At 40.5% G+C, this 14,623-nt stretch overlaps 2 protein-coding genes across 2 annotated transcripts; one reads left to right on the forward strand and one right to left on the reverse strand.

Moving 5' to 3' along the window:
* Positions 1 to 971: 971 nt before the first annotated feature.
* Positions 972 to 8,220, reverse strand: LOC306970509 (carotenoid-cleaving dioxygenase, mitochondrial-like). Its single transcript, XM_079566498.1, has 12 exons — positions 8,078 to 8,220; positions 5,889 to 6,066; positions 5,589 to 5,800; positions 4,263 to 4,378; positions 4,083 to 4,185; positions 3,885 to 4,013; positions 3,640 to 3,800; positions 3,385 to 3,552; positions 3,134 to 3,271; positions 2,597 to 2,779; positions 1,515 to 1,625; positions 972 to 1,409 (listed from the first exon to the last, which is right to left on the reverse strand). The coding sequence occupies exons 1-12, from the start codon at positions 8,106 to 8,108 to the stop codon at positions 1,293 to 1,295; spliced, it is 1,647 nt and encodes a 548-aa protein (XP_079422624.1). The 5' UTR covers positions 8,109 to 8,220; the 3' UTR covers positions 972 to 1,292.
* Positions 8,221 to 9,069: 849 nt separating this feature from the next.
* On the forward strand, positions 9,070 to 14,003 carry snx19a (sorting nexin 19a). The gene is made up of 12 exons (XM_079565813.1): positions 9,070 to 9,147; positions 9,514 to 10,987; positions 11,071 to 11,209; positions 11,294 to 11,394; positions 11,455 to 11,574; positions 11,798 to 11,913; positions 12,001 to 12,094; positions 12,158 to 12,302; positions 12,386 to 12,509; positions 12,752 to 12,936; positions 13,304 to 13,391; positions 13,750 to 14,003. The coding sequence occupies exons 2-12, from the start codon at positions 9,548 to 9,550 to the stop codon at positions 13,880 to 13,882; spliced, it is 2,685 nt and encodes an 894-aa protein (XP_079421939.1). The 5' UTR covers positions 9,070 to 9,147; positions 9,514 to 9,547; the 3' UTR covers positions 13,883 to 14,003.
* Positions 14,004 to 14,623: the final 620 nt, after the last annotated feature.

The raw sequence follows: 14,623 nt of genomic DNA on the forward strand, positions 1-14,623 counted from the left end.
CTGCCTTTTGTCCACCTCTCAATGGGAATGCGCATCTGTTCTCTGGCCACACACGCAGCACCGAGGAAAGTGACACGACTCTGCAATAAGCGGCTTTAATTTGATTTTCTTTGTTGTTGTTCTGTCAGACATATATTTCATCACTTATTAGTTTTTCTTCCTCCTATTGCCTTGCTGTCTGTTTGAGTTTGAATATGATTAAGTAAGAGAATATACACATTAGACATACTGTATAAACTAACTGTTGGTTATAAAGCTACGACAGAGACCAGCAGAAATGCAGCATTTATCTGTGTGTATGAGGCAGGGAGTTAAAAGTTGGTCCCAATTCTGCAAGTGTCCACAGCTAAAAATCTGCTGCCCTCTAGTGCCTGATTTTAGTATTACAAGCACATTTACTTTGCTATTCATTGTTGGCCTATAACATGTTTGGATGTGTTCTTTTTTTAAACATGTTTATTTAATGTAAAAATTTAATGTTTACACATTAAGTCATTTTTAAGCTTCACCATCCACTTTGTCATATTTGGACATATTTCAAAGTTAAACACTATTTGCTAGTGGATCCTAGCCTAGATCCTTTCCAAAGGGTTTCATCTGTTAATAATAAGTCAAGTGCTTTCTTAAAGACACCACATCACTGTTGTGACAACAAAACAAAATTCTCATGCTGTCATCAACTTGACTGCATGCCTGAGGCCTCGACTGCGAAACAGGTTTACAAGAGCAATGTCGACATAATCGTGAGAAGTTCAAGTTTACGATTTATCCCCAGATTTTACTCAGGCCTCAAAAGCACTAATGAATGTTTGTACAGGAAAATGAAATACCAAACACAATTATATTTGCAATACATTTTATGGATAAAAAATTATAAAAAATGGACATATAAAGTGACATATAAAAGCATCAAATGCATTGTAACAAAGTCATGCAGAGCTCATTCACACATTAAAGCTGCTTTATAAAACATACACTGAGGTTACTGACCACAGCTTCAAACCATGACGTGGTTAAATCAACATAAATGAAATTATATTATTTGGCTCATTGTATAAGTGCCTATAAATTCAAAGGAATTTATGAAAAGGTTAGTCTAGCCACATACAATATAATGTTCATGAATAGTAAAATAAGTTTCCCTTTCGTTTGATTGACGTTTAGTAAAACAACAAGTTAATTGAATAATATGCTCTTTGTTAGTAACAGTTTGTGTAAGATAATACTGTGTTGGTAAATATAATGGTAAAGGCATTTGTGTTTTTTACTGGCATAACTGAAACATAATGAGCTTAGGCAGAGGCACTGAAGGCACCGTGAAAACCATAAGGAATGTTTACAGGCACGTTGGCTCTTCCCAGCTCCTCGAACGTTTTGGCATCCAGAACCAGGAGAAATGTCCCTTTGTCCTATGAGAAAGGGACATTTATCAATGACAGCTGCACGAGAAGCAACAGAATAAGCACAGATGAACCAAAATGAATTGTATTTCCTAAACTCCTAGTCTGCCTGACCTGTGTGGGGCAGAGTACGACAGACAGTATGACTCCGTCGTCCTCCTCAGTGGCTTCAGGAGCAGCTACAAACACGGGCTCTGACGGGTAAAAGCCCTGCTGGTACCACACCTGGAACAACATTCACGTAGAATAGAGAGTGAAGAAATGTAAGATACTGTTATGCAATTTCTTAGATTCTCCTTACCACTAAACAATACCTTCACATTCTTTATTACACCAAATATTAGAACAATTAATATGGCATATTTCTCATTTGAGGAGTGGGGACTTGTTTTTGTACCATAGTTTCTGATTTTGATAATTAACTTTGCTGTATTTCATAAAAATAGTACGCATGTTGTCTTTGTAATTAATACAGTTTAGAAGTCCTTGACTTGTCAAGTGATATGATATTCATCAACTTTATTCTGTATTTGTAGAATATCATACTCTATAAGGTGTCTTTGTGATATCATCATGGGTCTCATTTTGTTTTGAATTGTGTACTCTGACAGAGGCGCTGATCCTGTGGGTGCTGTGGGGCTCGAGGAACTCTTTGGGCGAATTTTCCCTAATTACAAAATGATTCAATAGATATAATCTGTAAATCCCGAAAGCCGCCACTCCCTTCTTGCAACATGCTTGCGCGAGTCGCTTTATTACATTAATATAGGTGCGACAGCTGCATTGTGCGCCGCTCGCTTAGCTCCACAGGAGCTCATAAACTCATAATCTCAGATCGTTTCTGACCCTGACTTTAAAAAAAAAAAATCCTGACTGGGCACCCACTGGGAAAAATATAAATCGGCGCCTATTTACCCTGAGGTACCCCTGCTCTAACTAATACATACATCCATGTGTGCTCTTTGGTGCTTCATTTGACCTCCCTCTGGCAGCACGGACCTCAGCTTCCTTTATCCTCCTGTCTTCACACCTTCTCCATGATACATTTTAGTTTACCAATATTTAGCTAGACGTTTGTACAATGTCCAACAACACAAGCTCCAAGTCGATCTTTAGTTTTACCTCCGTCTCGGCGTCCTGCCTTTTGTCAGTGCTAGTGCTTATAAACAGTGCACAAAAAGAATCTTGGACGGTACCTTAAATGTTTTGTCACTCAGATCCATCTTGATCAGAGAGTCTCCCACCAGGTGCCTGAAGCCACAGCCATAGTAGTACCGATATGGTTTGGTGTTACATCTGAGGTAGTTGATTTGGGGGAACTCCAGGCCACCGTAGTTCACTAGGTCATCGCCATGGAGATTCTCATGTTGGCATACGACCTGCGAAAGTGGAAAAGAGATGATCTAAGTCAGTGCAATTGTGCTGTCAAAATAAATGCAGGTTTCACAGAAAACTTGAGTTATTGTTGACTTTGACACTACAGTGTTCTAGCAATGACCCAGCAGCGAACATTGTTTTTTTGACAGTTTTGGCTCATTTTAGGTTATGGTAAATGACGGATCCCCAACATGGTGTATTTCTACTGTATGGCACTGTTGAGCATTCCCGAACTCGACAGTCATCTGGAGAGCATTTTCTTTGGCTGGCGTCCATGTTGTGAAATGGTAAGTTGTACTTTTGTAGGTGATTGAGTGCAAACTTCATAGTTTCATTATTCTGTGTATATGTAATACCTTATCTTTGTTGAGTATCACACAGGTTGCGTCACTGTTGGGACGTGTGTTTAGGTTCTGGCCTGTTGGTGTGTCAGTGGTCACATTCAGAGGGAGAACAAAACGTCGAGGGAAAGGCCTAGACAGAGTGTTATACACCTGAAATAAGACACAATGCAGCTTTTGTTGTCATGATCCACTCTGTCCAAAAGCTGCTACAATGCTTTCTACTGAAACATAAAGCCACCCAAAGCACCGTTGTGTTTGCTAACCTGGTCTAGAGCCTCTCCTGACTTGCGTAGGTTCTGAATGAGATAGTTGTTGATGGCTTCACCGTCATCTGCACAGCATAAGTCAAGCATGAGGAAGCCATCTTCCTCAAATGCATTGATCTGATGGAAGGTAGACATGGCTTTGGTGTGGTACTTTACAGGGCTAACCTGCAGGACACAAGAAAGAACACAGTTAATGCATACACCCAAATGACAAATGAAGACCAGTTATAGTATCATTGGAACATACTGTACCTCTCCTGTTTTCTTGTTCACAAGGTGGAACACTGTTTCCTGTTTAGGATCCCAGTAGATTCCATCACTAAGGGCTCTCCCTCTAAGTTTGCACGTGACAATCTTCAGTAAGTCCATTTTAATGGGCTGTTCAATGAACACCACATAGTTTTCAGACATAGCTAGAGAACAAAGCAGAAAAAGTATTTGCATATTTCACTCGGCAGAATCTCACAATGTCACAGCGTTGACCAGGAATATCTCACCAAAGCTGTGGTAGTACGAGGGATGGGACTTGTTTGCAGGAATAATGGAGCAGAGGACTTTAGCTCCTTGTAAAGTGTCAGCTGAATCTTTCTTCTCAGGTGGCACACATATTATGTTGTACAGAGCTCCTATGGTAAACAAACACATATTTTTATGCTTTGTGTTTATCATGCAATTCAGAGCAAGTGCAGACTCACCTTTACTGCCATAGGAGTTGCCCATGTTATAGGCCGTCCCATCAGGGTCATAGTGTGGATGTGCAGTGGCTCCATTTACAGCTATGAACTTGCTCCAGTCCACCTTTGTTCAAAATACAAACATTATTCTTTGCATTTAGCTCAATTACAGATCGATCATATTCTTCCCTCAGATCTTGCCTTCTCTAGAGTCTCGAGGTTTTCTGGGTCGACTCTGTGTATGAAGTTGGTCTCTGTGCTGACATAGTAATCTCCCTTGTAGGTTACGAAGCTCACACTGCAATTGTCTGTGGGTTCTGTTGGAAACATTTTAGATTTAATTTTTTTCTTTACTTTCTTCTATTTTATTTATTTATTTTATTATAGGGACAGTGCATATTAATATACATTTCTGCCAATATGCCAGAATAAGCCTAAATGCTATTTTTCATCTGTAGTCCCCGGCAGTTGCTATGTGTCATCCTGAAGGGAATAAAATGACAATTATACACATAACAGAAAGCAATAAAATACAACACAGTAAAATACAGACAGACATTACAACAAGAATGTTACAAACTCAACAACAACAGAGACAAGTCAGTCTAACAGACAAGGGACAAGAGGCCTGCAGGGGGCAGCGAGAGGTGATCATGTCAGTGCTGACAGCTCTGATTTTCAATGAGCCATTTTCTAAAACTGTATTTAAATTAATTATATGTATTGATATTTCTAATTGTTATGGGGGTGAGAGAGAGGGATGATGCCATCACCTCTTAGGACAAAATTACTATATGTCATATCTTCTGTTATGTATAGTAAATGAATGTATTTCGTACAAAAGGGGGTAGGCGCTAACAAGCTTAAGCTTCTGCCTACTCCTTTTGAGCATCATATCCACGTTATTTATTTATTTAGCTACTCACCTACTTATGTATCCTTTCTTTGGTTTCGATTACTGTGCTGAACTCTGTTCCTATGAAAAACTTTGTGGAACTCAGATGCTCAAATAAAAAAGATGAAGTGAATTGACCTCTCGCTGCTCCTCTGGTTCTCCTGAGTTCTGTTGATCTGGTGTGAATCAACTGTCTGAGTGGGGGTGATGACAAATCATGTGTTCTTTTATAGATGAGGCAGAGATGAGAGTGTTTGACCATGTTTTCCCAACAGAGTAAAGGATGCTTTTGTATTAGTAATAGTAATAGTAATAGTAATAGTAATAGTAATAGTAATAATGGACAGTGATGATATGAGGGTGGTTTGCAGTCCAGAGTTTTTACGGTGCGTTTGTACAAGGACTGGATGGGGCTGGAACAGGAACTGTAAGTCCAAAAGTCATTCAGCGCTTGTTTACTTTTCTCTCCCTCTCAACACACACTCGTGTGTAACCTTAACCTTCTATTTATAGTAATTTAGAATCAACACAAGCGACCAGAGAACTTCATCAGACAAAGATACACAGTGATGATATAGTCATGGATTATAACACAACAGTTTTAGAAGGTACTGTTTGTAGTTTTGACATACCGATCATCTCAAAGCGAGAAAGAAATCTCTGGAAGAAGTTTTTACATGGATCCGGCATGGCCACAGTCCCAAACTCAGACATCATGATCCGATCCCTCCCACTGTTCTTTTTGTAGGCGTCACTTTGAAGGAAGCGACTCATGTAGGTCACCTGCCCACTCTCAATCCTGTATTGGTGCAGCATTGCCATCCCATCAAACCAGTGGTTGTAGCTGTTGAAAGAGAAAATTCATGAATGCTCGCTCTCAGTGTAACTTCAGACCTTTATAAAGAAGTTTATTTCAAATATGGAAGACTTACTGAGTGCTCCCAAACTCAAACTTTCCTGGGCCATTTCGCAGCAGCCGGCCGTTGATCCATGTGGGGATAGTGCCCTGTAGCTCAGTGGAGATGGGCTCAGGAGTCTCCTCAGCTGAATGGACCAATTGAGCAATGGTCTCTAAACCCATTCTCTGTGTGGTACATTTATTTGGCTCTTCTGTAGAGTGAAAAAATAAACCTTTCATCAATAGACCTTATTCACTTCATTAATAATAATCTGTACATGTGCATTGTTTATAAAATGAGACGAGTAACAGGCCTTGTGATGAGGTCTGTGTAATACACAGAATGTAAACAGCAGTTAAGCAGCGCCTGTATCCATCACTCTAATGGCATTTAAACATTTTTGTTGTTTGACTCTAGGAAGAGACGGTTACATTCCTCCATATTTGAGGGTCAAGTTCAACTGACTTAAATCAAGTCAACGTGACTTACATTTCTGCCGCGAGCTCTATTTAGACCAGACAAACAGGCTCGAATAGCACTTTGACACAGAACCTAAAATACTTATATACAATATATACAAGGTATACAGTAGTGTTGGTATTTATTGAACATTATTCTGCATTCAGACTTAGATGCCATTAGATTTGCTCTTCCAAACAGCATTTATTTAGAAACACAAGCCTATAGGCCAATTTTAAAGTCCTGATGCAGAATTTACTTTCTTTCAAGGTTAATCCATTGAAATAACTTTAATTTAGGAGAAATTTAAGAGGGCATAAGTAGCCAAGAACACTCATCCGTACACACACACATCACACTGTTATTACTAGTTTAGTTTAGTTAGGTTTAGTTTATTAGTTTATTAGAGCAGTTGAATTTCTGCTCAAAAGGTGTGGGCCAAAGCAAAAGCTTATAAACGCCCACCCCCGTTTGTAATTTAAATTTACACATTATCAATCATACATTAGCAACATCATATTTTGATTTGCCTTGTTAGCAAAAGAGAACCTGTTAAGCGGCTGTTTTAACACGGACCACACATACAAAGCACTGTTTGAAATGTTCATATAATTAACTAATGAACAGAAGCAAAGCAACTACAACAACAGTCTCGTTACATGTACGATGTCTGGTACAATGCAAGTGACAAAAGGCGATGGTTATTGTCAATCAATGCCAAACATAGTTAACATTCCCGAAAGTCACTAGGTTTGTGTTAAAAGGGACATTAATAAACATATTTTCCGTGATCTTGCCACTTCCCAGTTGTCATTTCCATCCTCGATATAGTATTAATTTGTGTACAATTTTGCTTGCTTCCTTTTTTATGTGTGTATGTATCCCCATCAACAAACCCCCACTTAGCTGCCCCAACAGCTGATTTTGTAGATGATGTTCCTGCTGTGTGGTGCATTAAAAGATGAGGTTTACGAGCCTGTTGGGAGTGTCTTCTCAACAGATTTGTAGCTCGCCTACCCTAATTCTCTATTTGCAATTTTGAGCAATAGCATGACAACTGTTCAGAGCAACAACACTCTTCCTTAATTAATAGAATGCAAATTGATTCTACTACTCCACCTAATGGCAATGCGTTTCTTCTTCTCTGCACTTTTCAAAAGACTTTTGTTTGTATTTATATTTGAACAGGTAGATGTTTGGACATTGTTTCCTCTCCATCTCCAATGTATTCCAAAAGTGTACACCATTAACAGCCGGGCTGAAACTTTTCTGAATCCTAAATAAAGCTCAATCCATCACGTAATTCATAACCACCAGTAAGTCCTTGGAACCTTCTTTGTATTTGGCTTGGTAACAATTTTTGTTTTTGTTTTTCAAGAGTGTCCTGGCCAAGATGCAGGGGAACAGGTTTACATACAAGTTACAATTTTACACACATAATCACAAAATAAACATTGCATCATTTAAAGTTTAAATCAAGATAATACACTCCATTACTAATTTATGACACGCTGTAGATCATGTTTAAATTTTTTAACACAGTAAACCCAGAGCGTGGATACTTTAGTGTCTATTAACTTGTACCTCCTAGACAGAGAATTGTTTTCTGAAAAATGAAATTGATCTGTTTTGTCAAGAATGTGTTGTTTGACGCATAGTGCACCATCCTGCCATCCAGCTGCGCGCATGTGCGTGCGACAGTATTGCGTAAAGCAGCAAAGGACTCTTTCGTTATTAACACGGTTATATCCTAAGGTTCTTACCTGCTACAGAGTCTATCTTTCCCGGAGACATGGCGGTCGAGCATCGGATGGATGGAGCTAGTTCTCTCTGTGCCACCGAGCGCTGCTCTCCGCCAGCACCGACTCACGAAGGGACTTACGTAAAAGGTTATGTAATACTGTAATGTATACGAGGGGTGTGTGTACGTGAAAAACGCCTTCCTTCCTGTTTTTTGGAGTGGTATGGTCTCAAAATGGACAAAAACAACAACAACAGAAAAAACCCAAACCTTAAAAATGAGGTCAATGAATATCAGTGTGCATATTGCGCAATAGCGGCACAACAAAATATTGTATGACTGTTACATAGTTAAAGCAGAGTATAGTCTATAAACACCTTTTCTGTGTTTTAAAATTACAATACTGACACTTAGGTCATTAAAAACTGCGAGCAGTAAACGGTGACGTATTTGCCTTTAGGTTGTTATATTTTCCGTTTGGACCGTACTTGAACTCGACTAGTAGCCGACCACTGGAGGGCGCTCCAATCCCACCTTTCATCAACTTGAACTCCGTTGTCATTTCAGTAAAGTTTCCGTTTTAACAGTGAGTGCCCACAATACAACAAGCATAAGTATGAATATGAACAACCCTTTCCAGAATCTGATGATTGTGCTGATGATCCACATTAGGTTTGGAGCAGCTGGGCTCAGATGTGCATCACACAGAAGAGGCATGACATAAACAATACAGCAGCTAAACAGACAATAACTAAAAGACCAATCATCTCCTCAAATATAACAGTTAATATAGCACACACAGTCCATGCTGTTACATTTTATACACCAAAATAAATAATTGTCGCATTGTTTTTACAAGAGTCAATTATATAAAATAAATGTATATTAAATACTTTTGCAGCACTGGTCAGGAGTCAGTTTTGGGAAAGTATAGGTGTTTTTACTTTTTAGCCATGTCAGATGGCCCTTCCGTCTGTCCATATGGGCCGTATGAAGGCATGTTGATCTGGATAATCCAGATTACTGCAGGTCTTGAGCAGGAGGACATTGCACCTGTGTCTCTCCTGCAGACAAGAGGCGTCATCTATAAAGGTGAGTTTCTGTTCTGAACTTATATATATCTATCTAATGATCAGGATTTTATTTATTTGGTTAACTTGTTCAATAGTTGACACAAAAGATTGCATATAGGCTGTATAATGTAACTGATGCTATGTTGCAACTGTGTTAGAATAGCTTTAAAATTGTTTTCTGTAAAATTCAGGTCAATTAGTGTTTTGTAATTTGACCTGTGTGCATTGCCAGTATAAATCAAATCAATGAATAATGCTAATACATTTTATTGTAGCTCTCCTTTTGCATTTCCATTACTTAATATTTTCCATTCAATGAAAAAAACTTTCTGTGACAACCATTGGGCACAAAATAATATCTTTATTTAATGTTATTTTCTTGCAGCATCTGTGGTTGCTCCTTGTGTGATGTCCTCCCAATGGCTCTCCTCACCTCTCTGTCCGAGTATTTGGGCCATCCACGTCTCTTAGGTTTTGGTGCGCTCCTGGCATGGCTCGTCCTCTTTCATCTCCTGGTGAACGTGTGGCTCCTGTGCATCTTCACCAGTTTCTTGGTCGTCCTGGGCGGCTGGCTGGGCTCACGGGCATTACTGGACGCCAACAGCTTATTACATTTAGAACACTTCCTCCCGCTGGGTAAGCTGAATCCACCCGTGCATTCCCCTGAGCATGAATGGAGGTTAAACCATGAGATCCACAGTGCTGCACACAAAGCAGTCCGGGATTTTGTGTCTTCGTGGTACCGCACTGTCCTGCCCGAGGTCGAGGGTGAGTTTGAGCGGGCCGTCCTGAACTCCATGCTGGAGTCGGTGATGGAGCTAAAGGAGCGTGCCAGGAGCGTTGACAGAAAGGAGCTGATCCAGAGGTTGCTCGAGGTGTATGGGTGTCACCTGCAGAGCTACATGACCGCAAAGCAAATACAGACTTCACTCAAGGAGGATATCAGCCTATGGGAGATCTACAGTGAAGTGGACACGCCCCATCCCGCTGTAGGCTCTGATGAGAGAAGCTACTCCAAAGCTCTCGTGAACCTGGTCTTACATGTTCTCGTTCCGTACCCTCAAATGGAGACGAAGACTGGGGGCTACATGGTTACGGAGCTCATCACCTGCAACGTCCTACTGCCCCTCCTCCACCGAGTGGCTGACCCGGACTGGCTCAACCAAACCATTGTGGAGATCTTCACCAGGTCCAAAGCCCCCCCAGAAATGACACCCCTCCCGACTGATACTCTTTACAGGTATCCCATTCAACACGAGTCCTGGGCCACCTGTCGCTCCCTGTCCTCCTCAGATCGCCCCCTGTTGGACAGCCAGAGCTCGTCTGACTTTGAGGAACAGCTGAGCTCACTTTCTGAGGATTCACCCCGAAGCAGTGTAGCAAGCTTTGCGTCTAGTGACACAACAGAAAGTCGCCCTGAAAGTAGGATTGCACAATGCAATGTCAACTGCTGCTCTGTGACAACTGGCCAATGCTCCAATTTACCCAAATGCAAAAAAGTGCTTTCCATGACCACCCTTGTGCAGTCAGATTCAGACGCTGACCTAGCAAGGCGCCTCTGCGACTGCGGTCCATCGACAAACTTCTGCAAAGCAATTACTTTGGAAGAAGATGAGCCATTTGGATGTTTTGCGCCTCTGAAAAACCTCGGGCCTAAACAAGTTGTTCCAGAGGAATCATTGTGGCCACCACTCATGACCCGGGACAAATCACTTCCAAGGAGGTTTAATCTAACATTGGATTGTCCTAACCACTCCCCTGCACCCGTGAATATCCAAAATGTGCATATTAGTGGCACCATCACGGCTAAGGAGCAGCAGGGCACTAGCTCTCATCTCTTCACTGTCTATAATATCAAAGTAAGATTAAGATTATTAATGAGCTCTATACTGCGGTAAATTGCACTTGTTTGATTGTCACATACTTCTGTTTTGTTTTACAGTTTGATACAGCCAATGAATCTGAAAATGGTGCCACTGAGCAGTCTTTAACCAGTCACACAGTCAACCGCAGATACAGCGAGTTCCTCAACTTGCAAACACGCCTAGAGGAGAAGCAAGACATGAAGAAACTGATAAAAAGTAAAGTTGTAGTATAAAAAATGTATGCTTATTTAAATAACAATCTGACAATTATACTTTCATTCTGAAATGCCTTTTTTTTAGGTATCAAGGGCCCCAAAAAGATCTTCCCAGACATTTCTTTTGGCAATTCAGACAGTGAGAAGGTGGAAACTCGTAAATGCCAACTGGATACCTTTCTTAAAGTGAGTTATATAGATCTTTGAAAATATATATTCTGTTGTGTGACATATTCCATTTTACAGCAACTGAGCAGTATTCCTGAGACAGCCTGCAATGAGGACATGCAGGAGTTCCTTGGCCTCAACTCTGACATTTGCACGTATTTTGGAAGGAGGCCTGTTGGGAAATCGAGAATTGATAAGGTGAGAGAAGCAGGTTTGCAGTATCTTCTGATTTTCCCAATGCTGTTAGTAGAGGAGAAGTACTTATTGAATCTTATTATTTATATACAAGAAAGCAAAAGCTCATTTACAACATTGCATCAAAACATTGCAAACAAATCTTAAAAATAGTTGATTGTTTTCCTTCAAAATGTTCTTTCTATTTAATGTGCTATTTTGTTTTTTCATTGGCTGTTTCATGAAGATGATGGAAAATGCACTAGACACTTTGAAGACTGCCTTTCCCTACCCAGACCTGAGTCCAAATGAGGACTCTGAGGGAGACACTGATGGGAGAGTCCCAGACATCAGGAAGTGCAGGTGATGGTGAGATTTCTAGCATGCTATCACGGCATGTAGTTTGAAAATGTTCTGACTTAAATGTGTAATGTGTGATACCCACAACAGGAGGCTGACAATGTTCCAAAATAGGATGCCTGCTGCATTGAACATCTCAGAGCTGCCTCCTAAAGTGACATACTGTTATAGTGAGAGCAGCACTGTGAGTAAATGTATATGCACTTACATTATGAAGGACATGTTATACATTATTTTATTTTTTCAGATGCTGAATGGAATGACGTTATCAGGTCTGGAAACCTTTGTGCAGGAGCAGGAGCGGCGTATATGTCATTTGAAGGAAACAGAGACTCGAGACTCATGGAAAAAGAATGGCAAAGACAAAAAGACCTTTGTGAAAACGTGTACTGGTTTGTGTTATATTGAATGTAGTAACATTTAACAGCCATGTGTGGGCAGCAGATATGAGCTTCATTTTCTTTGTGCACTGCAGATACAGCTGTGGCAGATGTGGCGTTGAGTATTTTGTGTCTTTTGATGAAGGATCAGTGGAGCTGGCTGTGCACTGAGAACATCCAGAAGGCCATCCGACTGCTCTTTGGCACCTTCATAGAGAGGTACAGGAGCTTTGTAGTGGTGTAAATACTTCCTACACAGTTTATATGTCTCTTGTGTCCAATGGAAAAATGAATATTTGTACAAAGGAGTAGTGGTTTGTGGTAACCTACGGTCAAATGTGCTTTTTGTGAGCTATTTTCCCATAACACAATTTACAAAACATTTAACGACCTCCCTTGAGTCAGTCTTTGGTGGTCTGTGAGACAACATTACATTGAGGCTGTATCTGTTGCTGTTTCAGATGGCTAGATGTGGGGGTGGCCCACCTGACCAGTGCCCCTTGCTGGGTGATTTACCTGCAGGTTTTGCAGGAGGCGGTGTGGCCAGGCGGGACATTACCTGCTCAGCCTCGTCCTGAGCGCAGTGCTGCACAGAGAGAGGAGACCAAGGAGAGGTGTCTGGAGTGTCTGATGCAGCTCATTCCACGTATGTAGTTCTTTTCATGTCTTGACTAAAACCCCAAACAACTCTTTCTCCTGTTGTTGTGCACCCTTAGTATCTGCTCATTATGCTTATGCTATGAGCAGACTCAATAGCATTGAGTCTTTGTGATTTCAAACAGAGTGTAAAGTAATCAGGTTCACTTTAAACATATTACAGTAGATTGAAATGTTATTGAATATTGACTATTTTAGAGCTTACACATCTATCTGCATTCAAGGTCATAACAATTTGTAGATGCACTATTTTTTGCATTCTACCCCTTGGTTGTTTGTAAAGAGTCAGGAAGTTACAATAGTTGAGCAGTTAATATTCTTTTGCACAGTTGGTTTTACTCAAGTTTCTTCCACAGCGCTGGCGACTGACATGCTTGGCACCGAGAAGTTCCGTCTGAGCTTGGAGACGGTGCTGGAGTCGCTACAGGACTATCACATAAACAAGTGAGTCAACGATGAAACCGCTGCGTAAACACACGTATGATTGTGCTAAACTCAGGAGTCAGCACAAACGTTGTAGCATCAAACTATTATTGCAGTCATGAGAGGTTTCACACAATACAACACCACTACCGGTCAGAGGTCATTATCACCATCCCACTAGCCATCTTCATCAGGGCAGAGACCTCCATGGCCAGACGAAGTTCCTGCTCCCACTCAACACACATTGTAAAGGCTTTTAGCTATTATATATTATATTTAATAATAATTAGCGTACACTTACAACTGTGGTTATTTTTTCTGATTTATTGGCCACTTTTGCTTCATCTTTTTTACAACATTGCTTTGTGATTGTTTGAAGGCATCTCCTCTACTGCATTTGCGACCTGCTGCTGGAGCTGCTCATCCCTGAGTCATGTGACGAGGCCTTCCAGTCGTTCCTCCTACAAAGACTGGGAAAAGACACAGCAAGGGACAACAATCACCACATATGAGCAGCACCGGACACCATTCCCATGCCTTACACAACAGTCAACGTCATGTGACCCTTTTGCCTCCAAGAAACCTCTTTAACCAGATTATATGTACTGTATTTATATCCACATTCACCTCTAGCAGACAGTGAAGTGGAACGATAGTGGCTCCTGTCGAACTATACTTGCAGCAATGTGAACAAATCACCCGCACACACACAGTCATGTTATCTACTCACTGAATAAATACAGGAAAGCCACAGACAATACCAACATGTGCCTCCTTTCTATTACGTGATGAGCCGACGTAGAAAACATAAATTACAAAATCTACAGTGTCACACAAAGCAGATGATTTGAGCCTATTTGAGTCAGGTTTGATCTATAGAGTTTTATACAGAATGTTGTATATTGAAAGTAAGTTTGTTCTAAATAATAAATGTTTATATTTATATGGAAAACACTGCTATGGGAGCTGCGGTACATCCAGATATTATAATGTTCCTCGTAATGCATTGATTCTTAACCATCTCAATCTCTCTTTGTTATACATTATTTTAGGCTATTTGTTATTGTAGCTGCCATTGTAGATTTAACATTGTTACTACATGTTGTTACATTTTGGTATCACTTCATTGTGTTCACTTTATTCAATCACTCAACATATGCTCTGCAGAATAGCACACCAAAAACAAGAACACACACATCTGCACCACATTCAGCGATTCATTCATTCATTTGAGGTGCACAAAAATGTATATC

The sequence above is a fragment of the Gobius niger genome (assembly GCF_951799975.1).
Source record: "Gobius niger genome assembly, chromosome: 11".
In the NCBI taxonomy this organism is placed as follows: domain Eukaryota; kingdom Metazoa; phylum Chordata; class Actinopteri; order Gobiiformes; family Gobiidae; genus Gobius; species Gobius niger.